This window comes from Rhamphochromis sp. 'chilingali' (genome assembly GCF_963969265.1).
Source record: "Rhamphochromis sp. 'chilingali' genome assembly, chromosome: 18".
In the NCBI taxonomy this organism is placed as follows: Eukaryota; Metazoa; Chordata; class Actinopteri; order Cichliformes; family Cichlidae; genus Rhamphochromis; species Rhamphochromis sp. 'chilingali'.
Genome location: NC_137945.1, coordinates 25764940 through 25778581, shown reverse-complemented (window position 1 = coordinate 25778581; position 13642 = coordinate 25764940). Strand labels below are relative to the sequence as shown.

General features: G+C 41.6%; 2 protein-coding genes across 2 annotated transcripts in view; one reads left to right on the top strand and one right to left on the bottom strand.

The window, feature by feature from the left end:
- The window catches only part of LOC308386016 (DIS3-like exonuclease 1), a 27615-nt gene extending 17192 nt beyond the window's left edge, over window positions 1-10423 (bottom strand). The window contains exons 1-7 of the mRNA XM_080865291.1: window positions 10284-10423; window positions 8385-8513; window positions 6761-6882; window positions 5161-5328; window positions 3407-3485; window positions 3123-3296; window positions 183-355 (exon numbers count right to left, since the gene is read on the bottom strand). Coding sequence (XP_080721417.1) covers window positions 183-355; window positions 3123-3296; window positions 3407-3485; window positions 5161-5328; window positions 6761-6882; window positions 8385-8513; window positions 10284-10308 — 870 coding nt within the window. The 5' untranslated portion in view covers window positions 10309-10423. The remainder of the gene's footprint in view (window positions 1-182; window positions 356-3122; window positions 3297-3406; window positions 3486-5160; window positions 5329-6760; window positions 6883-8384; window positions 8514-10283) is intronic.
- LOC308386003 (serine/threonine-protein kinase pim-2-like) lies at window positions 10352-13642 on the top strand. Its single transcript, XM_080865271.1, has 4 exons — window positions 10352-10549; window positions 11565-11745; window positions 11832-12002; window positions 12092-13642. The coding sequence occupies exons 1-4, from the start codon at window positions 10370-10372 to the stop codon at window positions 12181-12183; spliced, it is 624 nt and encodes a 207-aa protein (XP_080721397.1). The 5' UTR covers window positions 10352-10369; the 3' UTR covers window positions 12184-13642.

The window sequence follows — 13642 nt, the reverse complement described above, 5'->3', positions numbered from 1 at the left end:
GTCACACTATGAGACAAAAGCATAATGCTATAGTAACACTAGAGACTGGAGCGCAAACAAGATCGGTGTTGCTATGTGCAATGAATTTGCAATATTGTTGGCTTTGAAATGCTTCTTTGGAAGACGGGGACTAATTCTGCAACTACTCTCAGTCAGTTACTTTTATTTAAAGGGTGCAAAACACCAATCAGAGCTTCAGCCTGTTGAGTACTGATGCGGATTTTAGGAATACGCTGGTCCCAAGGTATGGTCAGTATCCGCTGGGAATTCCTGCTCTGGGACTGAATCCCATCCCTAGTGGGGAAAGTTACCACGTAGTCTCTCCAGTTCCTCTGCAGGATCCCTACAATACGACCTGTGGGGTTAAATGTCAGACATCAGTACAGAGAGACATTTATGGAGTAAGTGAGGATGGACTCGATGATTGCGGTGTAGAATTGCATCATCGTCCGTGTTGGCAGGTTGAATTTCTTCAGCTGCCTCAGGAAGCACATCCTCTGCTGAGCCTTCTTTATGACGGAGGTGACGGAGGCTCCCACTTCAGGTCCTGGGTGATGGTGGTACCCAGGAAGCGGAATGAGTCCACAGAGGTGATGGGGGTGTCAGTCAGGATGATGGGGGGGAGTGGGGCTGTGTGCTTCCTGAAGCCCACAATAATCTCCACTGTCTTCTGGGCATTCAGCACCAGGTTGTTGTGGCTGCACCAGGACACCAGACGTTCAACCTCCCTCCTGTAGGCAGACTCGTCCCCGTCCGAGATGAGTCCAATAGCGGTGGTGTCATCTGCAAACTTGATTAGCTTGACAGACTGGTGGGTGGAGGTGCAGCAGTTGGTGTACAGGGAGAAGAGCAGAGGAGAAAGAACGCAGCACTGGGGGGGAGCCGGTATATACATATGTACTACATAATTACATATGTGTTCATTCATAGTTTTGATGCCTTCAGTGAGAATCTACTATGTAGAAGTACCAGGCCATGACAGAAAAACCACTAAAAAAAAAGGCGTGTCCACACTTTTGACTGGTAGGGGCTTCAGGTGTGCTTAGTGAATACCTCAGGCACCAGAAACCCAAGAAAGAGGAGCAAGAAGAGGAACCATCATGGAAGGACAGGATCCTGCACAGTACCACCAACAGATAAAAGAACTAGCTCACATCCAGAAATCCTACCAGTGGCTGGACTGGACTGAAATAGAGCACAGAGGCACTAATAATGGCAGCACATGAAGCCATAAGTACAAGATCCATAGAGGCTGGGGTCTACCAGACCAGTCAGTCAAGACCCCAGATACAAGCGTAAAGATGCCCCTGAGACAATCCAGCACATAACAACAGGGTGCAAGATGCTAGCAGACATACATGGAACGCCATAACCAAGTGGCCGGCATAGTATAAAGGGAATATCTGTGCCGAGTATGGCCTGGAAGTCCCGAGGTCAAAACGGGAGACGCCCCTTAGTGTGATGGAGAATGACCGAGCTAAGATGCTTCGGGGCTTCCAGATACAGACGGACAAAATGGTGATGGCTAATCGGACATAGTGGTGGTGAACAAGCAGAGGAAGACGGCTGTAGTGACAGATTTAGCAATCATCAGGAACATCAGGACGAAGGAACATGAGAAGCTAGAGTACCAAGGGCTCAGAGAAGAGCTTGAGAAGATGTGGAGGTGACGGTAACAGTGGTCCCCGTGGTAACCTGAGCACTCGGTGCGGTGACTCCCAAGCTAGGCGAGTGGTTCCAGCAGATCCCGGGAACAACATCTGAGATCTCTGTCCAGAAGAGCGCAGTCCTGGGAACAGCAGAGATGCTGCGCAGGACCCTCAAGCTCCCAGGCCTCTGGTAGAGGACCTGAGCTTGAAGGATTGACCGCCCGCAGGGGGGGGAAGTTTTTTGTCCTTAGGACCTCGTGTGTAAAAATAATAACAATAAGAAGGGTTAACAATGGTCAATTGCCTCCAGTTAGATTAAAATGTATTTTATGTGTTGCATATTTTTTTATGTAAAAACACAGGGTGTTCCCATTAGCCAAATTAAAAGTGTGACAAGCTAAAACAGTATTTTTGCACCTGAACTATCCCTCCCTGTTCTAGGTCTGCCACAGCTGAAAAGATTATTGATTATTTGTGCGAGTCCACGTGTATAGTTGCAGGAGTGTTCCTCGCCTTTTGAATACTGGGCCCTGAGTTGTGTGCTTAATTAATTAGTGTTTTTCTTTCTTTCTCTCTTTTGTCATTTGCGAGGTTACACTGGCAAACTTACGGGGCCCCGTCTGTCTCTGTTCTGTTGTGTTTGGTAAAGGGAACTGTATGTTAGTGGAAGCTCAGGATGCGTTCCCTGCCATTTGTGTCTCCTAGACTTAAAACTTTCTTTTGTATTGGACGAAAGAAAAGGTGTCAGACGTAAAAAAAATTCTACAGAAGATGAACAATATCTGCCATGTCATTAAAAAGCAGGAAAAACCAGCAAAGACGTGACACAGAACCTGAGAGATGCATTTGGCCCTTGAGTTGTTCGACGAAACTTCATCGTTATTTGAATCTCTGGAAATGTGGCTGTCAAGAAGCTATTCCCTGACGAATGGAACCATGGAGAAGAGGTTCAGTTGTGCCAAATTACACCAGAACTGTAATAAAAATCAGTAGCAACTTTAAAAAAAGTTTAATTGTGAATGCCTGTCCAGAAAATAGCTTCCAAATGTTATTTCACCCAAATATGTTCTTATAATGTTGCTTCATGCAGGTGATATAAACAAGAATGGTGAATGGACTAATTCTTATACAGCTCTTTTCTACTCTCACCCAATCACCCCATTCACACAAGCACTTCCTTCTATGCGTTTAAGTGCTTACTAAGCAACATTCACACTCACTATACTCCAATGGATGCATCGGAGAGCAACTTGGGGTTAGTATCTTTCCCAAAGATACTCGGCTTGCAGACTCGGGGAGCCACGGATCGAACCATTCATGTGGTTCGATCAAGATGCTTCATTGTTTTCATTACTTATTTGTGAGATATCCTGAACATATTTTAGGCAAATCAGACAGAAAATATAATACACAAAATATCATTAAATACAAAAATAAATCAAATGTGAATGAATGGAGTACAAACATTCCCACCTGTTGGCAGAGGTGTACTCTCATTGTCCTCTCCAGTTTTTTCATCCCCATCAGTCAGGGCTGTGTCCCTCCCTCTCCACTCGTTCTTGGGCAACAACTCCACCACAACCTCGTCCCCATGCACCGCTCTGTTTCGATTTTTTCGACCATACACAAGCACATCCCAAGTCAGATCTAAGATGGATAGGGGGGGGTCAAAGTCGGGAGAAGAGATCAGAAACGTCTAGCAAATATAAGTTTAATGTGTCTGTTCCACCTGTTTTGAAAATGTAAGGCGTTTTCACCTGTGCTCTTGGTTGAGAAGTTCTTCGGCCTGACGAAAGCCTCGTTCTGTGCCCGATGCTTGTTAACATTCAGTGTACTCTAGTAAAAAGGAATGAAACAAGACATTTACTCTTCTGCCACTGAGGTTGTGTTAAACAATCTGGTGAAAAACTCCACTGCCTTCTCTTTGTGACATCTCCATACCTGCTCAGGTACAGTTGGGGAAATAATTATCACTGCTGAATTTGTAGGTTTCCTCAGTTACAAAGAAAGAACAATTATTCATGTTATTTCTTTAATGTTAGTTTCATTTAATGGAGAGCGATAGAATATCAACCAAAAACTGTCTGTGAAGGTTCTCAGTCATCCAGGTCATCGTAGTCAAAGGAGCTTGCAAAGAAAAGCGTCTGGACTTCTTTAAGTTGCTTGAAGACGTTTCACCTCTCATCCGAGAAGCTTCTTCAGTTCTAAGGTCAAATGGTGGAGAGTCCCAGATATAAACCTAGAGGGAGTATCCCCCCACAGAGGGACAAAAGGACCCCCTGATGATCCTCTAATCGCCTGAGCCAAGGTGTGAAACTGGGTGTGGGTCCCAATCAGCCAGAGTTTCGGGTGTGTTCATTGTGAAACCTGGCCCCACCTTATCATGCGAATTCCTGAGGTCAGATGGCCCAGGATGTGAGTGGGCGTTAAGGCGTCTGGGAAGGATCTCAAAACTGGATTATAGATGGCAGAGAGTTGGTGTCGTAAGCCCCGCCTCTGTTCAAAGATGGTCGCTCACAGTGGACATAGATGGCTTCTTTCACTCCTCTTTCAAACCATCTGTCCTCTCTGTCCAAAATGTGAACATTGGCATCCTCGAAAGAGTGACCTTTGACCTTTAGACGCAGATGTCCATCTGCCTCAGGAAACTCTTTCTCCCCATCGTCACCCTCTGACTACTCCACTTGATACCAAGAAAAGTCTTACCACTGGCAACAAAGGTCTCTACCCCAAATACTAAGCCATGTTTTGCTTGGGGACTCACTGAAAGTAACTTGCCAATCCCTTTATGACTTTTTAAAATAATAATAATAATAATAATGATGTGTTTTTTCTGTCTCTCTCCTTTAAAATTAAACTGCAAGAAAACTTAGAGACAGTTCATATCTTCTTCATTCAATAACAGTCCTGCTCTTCATCTCATTTTCTTTATTCGTCAGCCCCTCAAATACTCCTACCTCCTCAGCACACTCCCTACACTCATCAGTGTATTTCGTTAGTATAGATTAGTATATGTATTAAAGGTACCTGCAGTTTCTCTGAAAAATGAACAGGCTTAAAGCTACTAAAATATTTAAACGTTGTTCCTGCAGTTGTTTTAAACTCGTGTTTTAAAGAGAGATCCGGTATACTTAAAACAGGAGTTAGAGAATTGTGGATCAATATGTTTGTCATTGCACAAGATGATCAGATCTTTAGCATGAATGCTCACCTCTGTTTTCTACACACACACATCACTGATCACATCACATGCTCACAGAGACACATTCACATACACACACATCACATGTTCACTCTTGCAGAGACACACGTTCACATGTGCGTGTCTTATCTGTCGCATCATTAATGTTGATGTTTGTGTGACCACTGAAGTTAATAAAAGGGCTTTGAGGGAAGGCTGGAGTTGGGCTAAGATCAGATGAAGACCTTCTCCCCTTGCAGCAAGTAAAAGAAAGCGCTGAGTCAGCGGGGTTTGAGCGTTAGACCCAACAACAGGTTGGTACATTTTTACCTGAATGTAACGTTCAGACTTTATACCAGCCTCCAGGACTTCAGCGGGAAGATGTTCGGGAAACTCTTTCTCCCCATCGTCGCCCTCTGTCTCTTGTTGTGCCTGAGAAATGGAGCTAAACAGTTCATGGGCTGCCTGCAGATCTGACCAGAAGCTTTGCAAATAATCCTGGCAAAGGAAAAACACACAGGTCAAGAAATAAATTACTTCAGTTGGCCTTCTTAGCTCCAGTAACATCCCTTCAAGGGCCTAAGTTTTGGATCCTCTTCCACTTAACCTTATCAGGTTCGAGAAAGAGAAATAGAGTAAAATCTTTCAAATTCACCTCAAATCAACAGCCAGATGCTTAAACCTTTTGATACAGTTAGACGTCCTCAGTATTAGTATTACAATAATAGTTAAATAGATATAAGAACTGGTTTCAGAATAAATAAAGCGAGTTTTTGGAATGGGCTTCCCAAAGCAACAACCTCAACCCTGTTGTTAATTGTTGGACCGTGCTTAAACGCCACGACCGTTTTAGGAAACCAACCAATTTAAATGAATTCTACCAATTCTGGTTGAAAATCTCTGTTTTCAGTGACCGAAAACGCCGTTTACGTGTGGACGAAAGGCGCAAACACATAGAAAAATCTGCGTTTTCAAAAATACCCGGGTACGTATGTTTGGATAAAAATATACAAATCTGGCAGCAATGTATCAAAAATGTATCACAATAGAAAGCGATGTAATATTAATTTCACGGCTACTAGCATGTACTGCTCTTTTTCCTTTAAATAAACATCAGACTTGATATCAGTCCTTATTGAGCAATGAGTTTACTCTCTGACCGACTCGTGTTTGCGGCGTTCCAAACACGTTGCCAAGAGGGAAGATGCAGAGTACCTGTGAAGCCAAACATATAATATCAATACCCATAACATGGCTAAAGGCTGTTTCTAACCTCTCTTCTTTACTTTAACTGTCATTTATTGACCATTTTAAATGGCGATACCAGTGTATCGACAAATAGGTAAAAAGTGTAACTGTTTTTTTCTGACAGAGCTCGGATCAATCAGTGCAATTACAAACAAGGCTGTGACCTTCACCTTTAGCGAAATTCTCATTTACATACTAGTTTAATAGTTTTCTGACTCATTGTCACTGTGTTTTATACAACCACAGCATGCTTGCTAGGCTGACATGAATTGAAAAACAAAGTGCAGCTCTCCGTATGTAAACAGACTAAATGCCACATATATTTACATTTTGTCACTTAACCAAGAAATCATGTGTAATGACCGAAAGTTTGACAACAACCACCAATTTCACTTCTAAGTGAGACTGTTCTAATACTGCTGCCAAAAATGTAAGTGTTTCAAAAACCCATGCCTGCTACATGCTACAATAGTCCCACTGAAGATTAGTGAAATAATACAGACCAACCAACTGTTCCATCATATAGGCTCCAACACAACGACTTTAACACAAAGAGCTGACTTTCAGTTTTAGGTGTTCAAACCACGTGTTTCTCTAAATGCATGATGATAAATCCCTGTAAGGTGGCTACATATAAGAAGCCGATATAGAGTAGATGGTATTATAAAGGTATTTCATATACCTGGACGGAGATGACGTACACTCCAGACGTCAGGCTGCTGAACTGAGCTACGGCCTCAGGATCCTCAGTGATCATCACTATATTCATCATTCCTGCCAGGTGGTTGTAGTACCACACTGCAGCTGAGTACACACACACACACACACACACATTAAATGAACTCACAAGTTTAGCATAAGATGCATGAAAGCAAATTGCCCGCTAAAGCAATAATCTTTAACATATCCCACTAAGTTTTTGCTGTTTTGTAGGTGGAAGTTATGATTTCACACTACTTGTAATTCAAATGGTGCTTCCACAGAAAGAATATAAAAAATAAATAATTGAGTGCCTTATCTATATAATAAACACATTTCATGAGAACACACTGCACTTCTAGCTTCATTTGTTGGCACAACATAAAAGTTTGTCAGATCGTGATTAACATTACAACCAAGTCTCTATTATTAAAAACACTCATTAAATCCTTTTGGTGCTTTTCTCTATTAAACTGGTATAAATATTAATCACTTTTAAGCTGCCATTCACAAGTCCTCCTGACTTCTTTGTTCCTGCACTTGTTTTCTACCTGAAGTGGAGGAAAAACATTTTTGAAAATGTTAAAATGACCCCTTTACCCATTGAACCCCTATTGGGACAAAACACTATGAATGCTCGATTGACATCTTAGCCAGTACGTGTGCTCTAAGTGCCATATGCATCTGCACCGCTGGCCTGTTGCACAATTTGAAAGAAAGTTCAAATGTAATGTTTACATTTTTAAATCTCCCAGATGAATTTTGCACACGTGTGAACTATACATTTATGTCACTTTCACAAAATATTTTTTAAACCCAGAGACTTAACATTTTTAGAAACACAATTTCCTTTCAAGAGTTGCTGAGCAGAAGTAGTCAGCAGGTGCAGTCAAAGACATTTTGTGTGATTGGATGATTATCAGGATGTCCTAAAAGCATCATTTGAAAAACCTTCAGTTAATCCAGTCCAAGAACAAAAGAACATATTTCTCCCATACTGGCTTCCCTGTTAAATCCAGAATTTAATTTAAAATCTTCTTACACAGAAAAGTCTTGAATAATCAAACCCCTTTTACACACCCACTTTACTCTCAGGCTGCGGGCTTATTTGTGGGGTTTACAAAAGTAGAATGGGAGGCAGAGCATCAGCCTTCATGCCCTTTTTTGTAGAACCAGCTTCCTATTTGCACACGGGAGACTGACGCCCTCTCACTATTAAGATTAGGATTAAAACTTTCCTTTTTGATTTATAGTTAGGGCTGGATTGAGTGACCCTGAATCCTCCCTTAGTTACGCTGCAATAGGCAAGATTGGGGACTTCCCATGGTGCAAGTATTTCATCTTTACTGAAGAACTGAATATGTTTTATTAGCATAATCTCCATTATAATTAATGAGATTTACAAATTTCACCTAGTGAAACATGTAACGTCACACTTTGACCCAGAAAAACAAAATGAAGTCAAAGAAGTATAAGTAGAAGAAAAAACATGACAAAGAGGAAAAAATGAGAAAGGAAAAGACTCTATAGACTCTATTTCTATGCTACATGTGCTGCAGCAACTTGACTGTACACTTCAGTGAGTGTGGTAAATAATGAGCACTGACCTGGTCTGCCATTTTTCCTGGCTCTCGCCCTTCTCTCGTGGACAGTAAGAGTACTTCTGAAATTCATTGGCAAACAGCACGCAGTCGTGTCGAGGGTCTTTGACAAGGGTTTGCAGCCGCTTGTAATATCTGCACAAACGCACATTACAAAAACAAGTACATTCAATAAAATCATAAATTACACTCAAGAAAGCCTCTCATTAGTTTGGGAGAATGGTGGGGATGTTAGGAGAACGTTAACCCTGAAGCACGAGGGAGAAAAAATAGACCAACGTATGTTGACTTTTCCTAACATAATTTATGTTCCTTTGTTCATTTTGGCTCATTTTTTAAATTCACTCTTGTTTGTAAAAATCAAAATAAAACAAAGACTTGTCTGTCAGATAATATGCATTAGACCTAAACATAAGATCCTGATCTGAAATTATTGAAAGAGGATGACACCTGGCTTTGTTATCCTTTGAGTTTCACAATAAAAGCCCAGTTGGTGAACTAAAGCAGCAGATTGCTTTTTTCTGAAACATGTTGACTATGTGTGAACACTATACTGCACTAACTTTAACGTGGCACATTTCAGAGTACATGTAGTAGCTGTTTCACACTAAAAATGAACACTTGTACTGATCAAACAGATGAAATAAGAAATAAAGGCCTACAAATGCCCCGATCACTAGTTGAGTTAATATAGATGATGTATAGAAAATTCAGCGATTCTGCAAAGTGAAACTGCAAAGAGAGTCCACGATGAAGCTTTTTTCTCTTTGCTGTGTACGTTAAATTCAATGGAAAACAGTAAGTAGTGATTCAGTATGACAACTCTGTATGTTTCACCAGATGTCCACCTAACGCTATCAAAGTGAAGCCTCATCACATTAATGATGCAACACTCTAAAATGGCTGTGTGAGCACAAATCAGGAATAAACTGGACTGAAACCCGAGTTCACGTGGGACTTCTTATTTACAGTGCTCATCAAGTTTGTCCAAAGCGCTCCTGCATGTTTATGCTGGACACATATTTCAAGTCACAGGCTGCGTCTCTTTCAGCTTTGTCAGCAGAGCTCTGATATAATGAGGCTGACCCCTGGTCAATGTCTACAGACATGTGTAGCTAGGTTAAGCTGGGCACACAGCTAACAGCTTGATTATGAATGCAACTCAACATTTCAAACAGAGCATCAGAATGGGGAGGAAAGTCGTTTAAAAGACTTTGAGCACGGCTGGTTACTGGTTGCAGATGAGCTACTCTGAGCATTTCAGGAAGCAGGTGCCGTGTTTGGGGATAGTTAACAACGCAGACAAGTTGCATTCATTTTAATGACATCACCACTAACTGCATTTTAAGACATGCAGTTAGTGGTGACAGGTTAATTGGAAACACTAAATTGCCCATAGGTGTGAATGCAGAAATGCGAGTGTGAATGGTTGTGTTAGTCCTGTAAGACTGGCTGACACATACCCAGGTACTTATATTCAGGTGAAGAGCAAAATGAACATTTAGGGTACAGCAGAGAGTAATTTGTGTGACAGCTGTAGTAAAACCCAATTTGTGTTTGTCTGTTTAGGTGACTTCCAAGCAAGATACGTGGAGGAGCACCGGCTTGGAGAAGGAGGCTGTGGAGCAGTGTTTGCTGGCTACCGCATAAAGGATCATTTACCAGTAAGTGTTCAGATGGTGGTAGTAAGACAGGCAGTAATGCAGATAAGGGATAATATCGTAAGCTGAGATGTATGCTGTTTTACACCTTTAATGATGTCATACTGAGGAAATGCTCATCAATGCCCTGTGTCTTTTAGGTGGCCATCAAACACATCCCAAAGGGGAAAGTGTACTGCAAAGTGAAGGTAAATGTGCAAGACTTGAATTGTTTTTACATTAGTGGATTGCATGCAGCGTTCACCTGTGGAACGTCTGTGCCTCATCATCCACTTTGTTGAAATATTTCAGGATGATAACGGGAAGAATGTGTCAGTGGAAGTTGCCATCATGCTGAAGCTTGCAGCTGAAGCAGATGGATCAGTGGAAACATCAGCCCCAGTGTCTCTGTTGGAGTGGTTTGACTTTGGCAGAGAGCTGATCCTGGTGATGGAGAGACCTGTCCCCGCTGTGGACCTGGATAAATACATAGAAGAAAATGGAGGATTTTTGCCAGAGGACAAGGCCAAGGCAAGTTGACTTGCCTTAGAAGAGTCTTAGACTGTACATCATTCAATCAAAGCACAGAGTATTAGAGAAACATTAACCCATTGATTGATTATTGTCTTTTTCATCGTTTCCAGGTAGGGCTGGGCTATATCATACCATTCACGGTAATACCGGTGTAATTTTGGGCAACGATAGGAAAATGAGATATCGCGCTAGAATAGGTAAAACGCGCATGCGCAGTGCCTATGTTTACATACGCAGATGGCGGTGACGCAGAAAGAGAAGAGCAAAAGTGGATCGTTGAATGAAACGGATGAACCAGAACTGGTTTGTAAAAATGCTGCAACTTTAGTGGTGTGGAACTGGTTTAGCTTTCGTCCGTCAGATACACAACAAAGCACGATTTTTGGTAGCGCATGCTAGCGGGCCGCCGTTATTACCGTGTTGTTTGGAAAATACGGCACACTTAAAATCAATCCTTTGATTTTTCTGAAACTCGACAGTGCCCCTTATAATCCCGTGTGCCTTATGTATGAATTCTGGTTGTGTTTACTGACCTCAAAACGATTTTATGTACACGGCGACTTTGCTAAGCTACAAAGCCGCACCGCTCGATGGATTGTCGGAGCATTACGGCTATCGTAGGCAGGCGCCTCGCGGAGTGATACGTACTGCACCTCAACGTGATATTACCGTATTGTGTGTGTATAACCTCTTTTTAAGCTTTGTGGATATTTTACATGGTTATGCTGAGGATATGTCGGCCAATTTCCACTGGAAATGCCTTTTGGTTAAACTGTCAGCGAGGAATTTGCATTTGCACTGTTACATTTTTATATAACTTTAATGCACATAAAAAAACAGCTGCTTGTTTAAGTGAAAATACATTTATGGGGTTTTTTGCACTAATAAAGTTGTGGCGTTGTAAAGTATTTTGTCTAGTGTCAGTTATATCGTCAGTTATATCGTTATCACAACTTTTCAAATGTATATCGTGATAAATATTTTTGGTCATATCGCCCTGCTCTATTTCCAGGTCATTCTGAAGCAGCTGGTTGATGCTGCGAAGCACCTGGAGGATAAACACATCTTTCACCGGGACATCAAGAGTGAGAACATTCTAATTGAGACCGGCTCAGATGTACCGCGTGTTCGTATCATCGACTTTGGACTGAGCTGCTTTGTTAAGGAGCAGTCGCAGTACCGCGTCTTCTATGGTAACATATTCTGCTCTTGCTCTTCACAGATGTCACAATTTTCGCCTTTTGTTTTAGAAGAAATTGCAATTGTGTCTGTTTATTAGGTACAGAAATTTACTCCCCTCCCGAGTGGTACGGGCGCAGTTGCTACAGGTGTGGACCCACCACGGTATGGCAAATGGGAGTGGTTCTGTACGAAGCGCTTCATGCCGGGGACTTTAACACCACGAGCTTCCTCAAAAAGCGCCTGAAATTCAAAAGACATCTGTCCAAAAGTAAGAAAACGTCACACTTCAAGACTGACTGATGGCTTGGACCACTGGAACTATCATCTTCATGTTTTTTCTCTTTCCTTTCTTTCCAGACTGCCGGGATTTCTTGGACGCGTGTTTAACCAAAGTCCCGGAGACGCGGCCGACGCTGGAGGAGCTACAGCATCACACTTGGCTGAGATAAGCCTATCACACACACACACACAAACACACACAATTCAGACGTTATCATTTATGTGTGATGTATGAATTACCTTTCTTTTTTTCAGGAAATAATTTTTTTTAATTGGCCCACTTTAAATTTCAGTGTTTTGGAATTCCTGTAACCCCCCCCCAGCCATCCCAGGAAAGGGGATCTCTCTTTGAATGGGCTTTCCCGAGGTTTCTTCCCGTCAGTCTGGCCCCCCCAGGGGAGTTTTTCCTCGTCTTCATAGAGAGCTTGGGCTGGCTCAGGAGCTCCATCAAAACTGTCTTTATTTAATTACTCTAATGTAATCATATACTTTAAAGTAATCAAATAAAAGACAGTAAAAATCTGAAGACTTGAAGTAAACTTCCATTAAAATAAAACTTGTTTAATTCATCTTTGCTGAGGATACTGTGTTATTACTATTTCAAGGATTATGTCAGAACACCGGATACTGGTACCCATCCCTACCCATCACTAGGGAACAGAACAAACCAGACATCAATTACAACAAAAATGACACTGACCCAGCCAGCATGACTCGTCTGCCTTAAGAAATGTTTAGCAATATTACAAATTGGGTGATATGCCTTAAAGTAGCTTCTCATGTGTTCAGCATTGTCAAAGGCTACATTTTAATTAAAACCACAATCTAGTAATGTTCTGTCTTTAACCTTCCTAATTTGTTTTTTGTCCTAACCTAATACTAAATTGCCAGTGAAAACAAAAGTTACATAAATAAAGAAGAGTAAAGAAAATTACGGTCTTTTTTTATTGTAACAGTTTACCAGTGTACAGTTTGGTTTGTGACATATCTATCTAATAGACTCCAATTTGTGCATGTAAATGGAGAGTCCTCTTCACACACTGAGGTTAATTATGGAGTTCCACAGGGTTCAGTGCTAGGACCAATTCTGTTTACATTATACATGTTTCCCCTAGGCAGCATCATTAGAAGACATAGCATAAATTTTCACTGCTATGCAGATGACACCCAGCTCTATCTGTCCATGAAGCCAGATAACACACACCAATGAGTTACACTGCAGGAATGTCTTAAAGACTTAAAGACCTGGATGGCCGCTAACTTTCTGCTTCTTAATTCAGATCAAACTGAGGTTATTGTACTCGTCCCTGAAAAGTTTAGAAATATGGTATCTAACCAGATTCTTACTCTGGATGGCATTACCTTGGCCTCCAGTAACGCTGTGAGGAACCTTGGAGTCATTTTTGACCAGGACATGTCCTTCAACGCACATATTAAACAAATATGTAAGACTGCGTTCTTCCATTTGCGCAACATCTCTAAAATTAGAAATATCCTGTCTCAGAGTGACGCTGAAAAACTAGTTCATGCATTTATTGTGTGAATGTGTGTGTGAATGGGTGGATGACTGGATATGTAAAGCGCTTTGGGGTCCTTAGGGACTAGTAAAGCGCTATATAAATACAGGGC

What these genes read in the sequence shown, in the direction of transcription:
- LOC308386003 (XM_080865271.1), top strand. Translation starts at nt 10,370, where the DNA reads ATGCTGAAGCTTGCAGCTGAAGCAGATGGATCAGTGGAAACATCAGCC. An exon ending in TGCCAGAGGACAAGGCCAAG is followed by an intron (nt 10,550 to 11,564) that starts GCAAGTTGACTT and finishes CTCTATTTCCAG; the next exon opens with GTCATTCTGAAGCAGCTGGT. An exon ending in CAAAAGACATCTGTCCAAAA is followed by an intron (nt 12,003 to 12,091) that starts GTAAGAAAACGT and finishes CTTTCTTTCCAG; the next exon opens with ACTGCCGGGATTTCTTGGAC.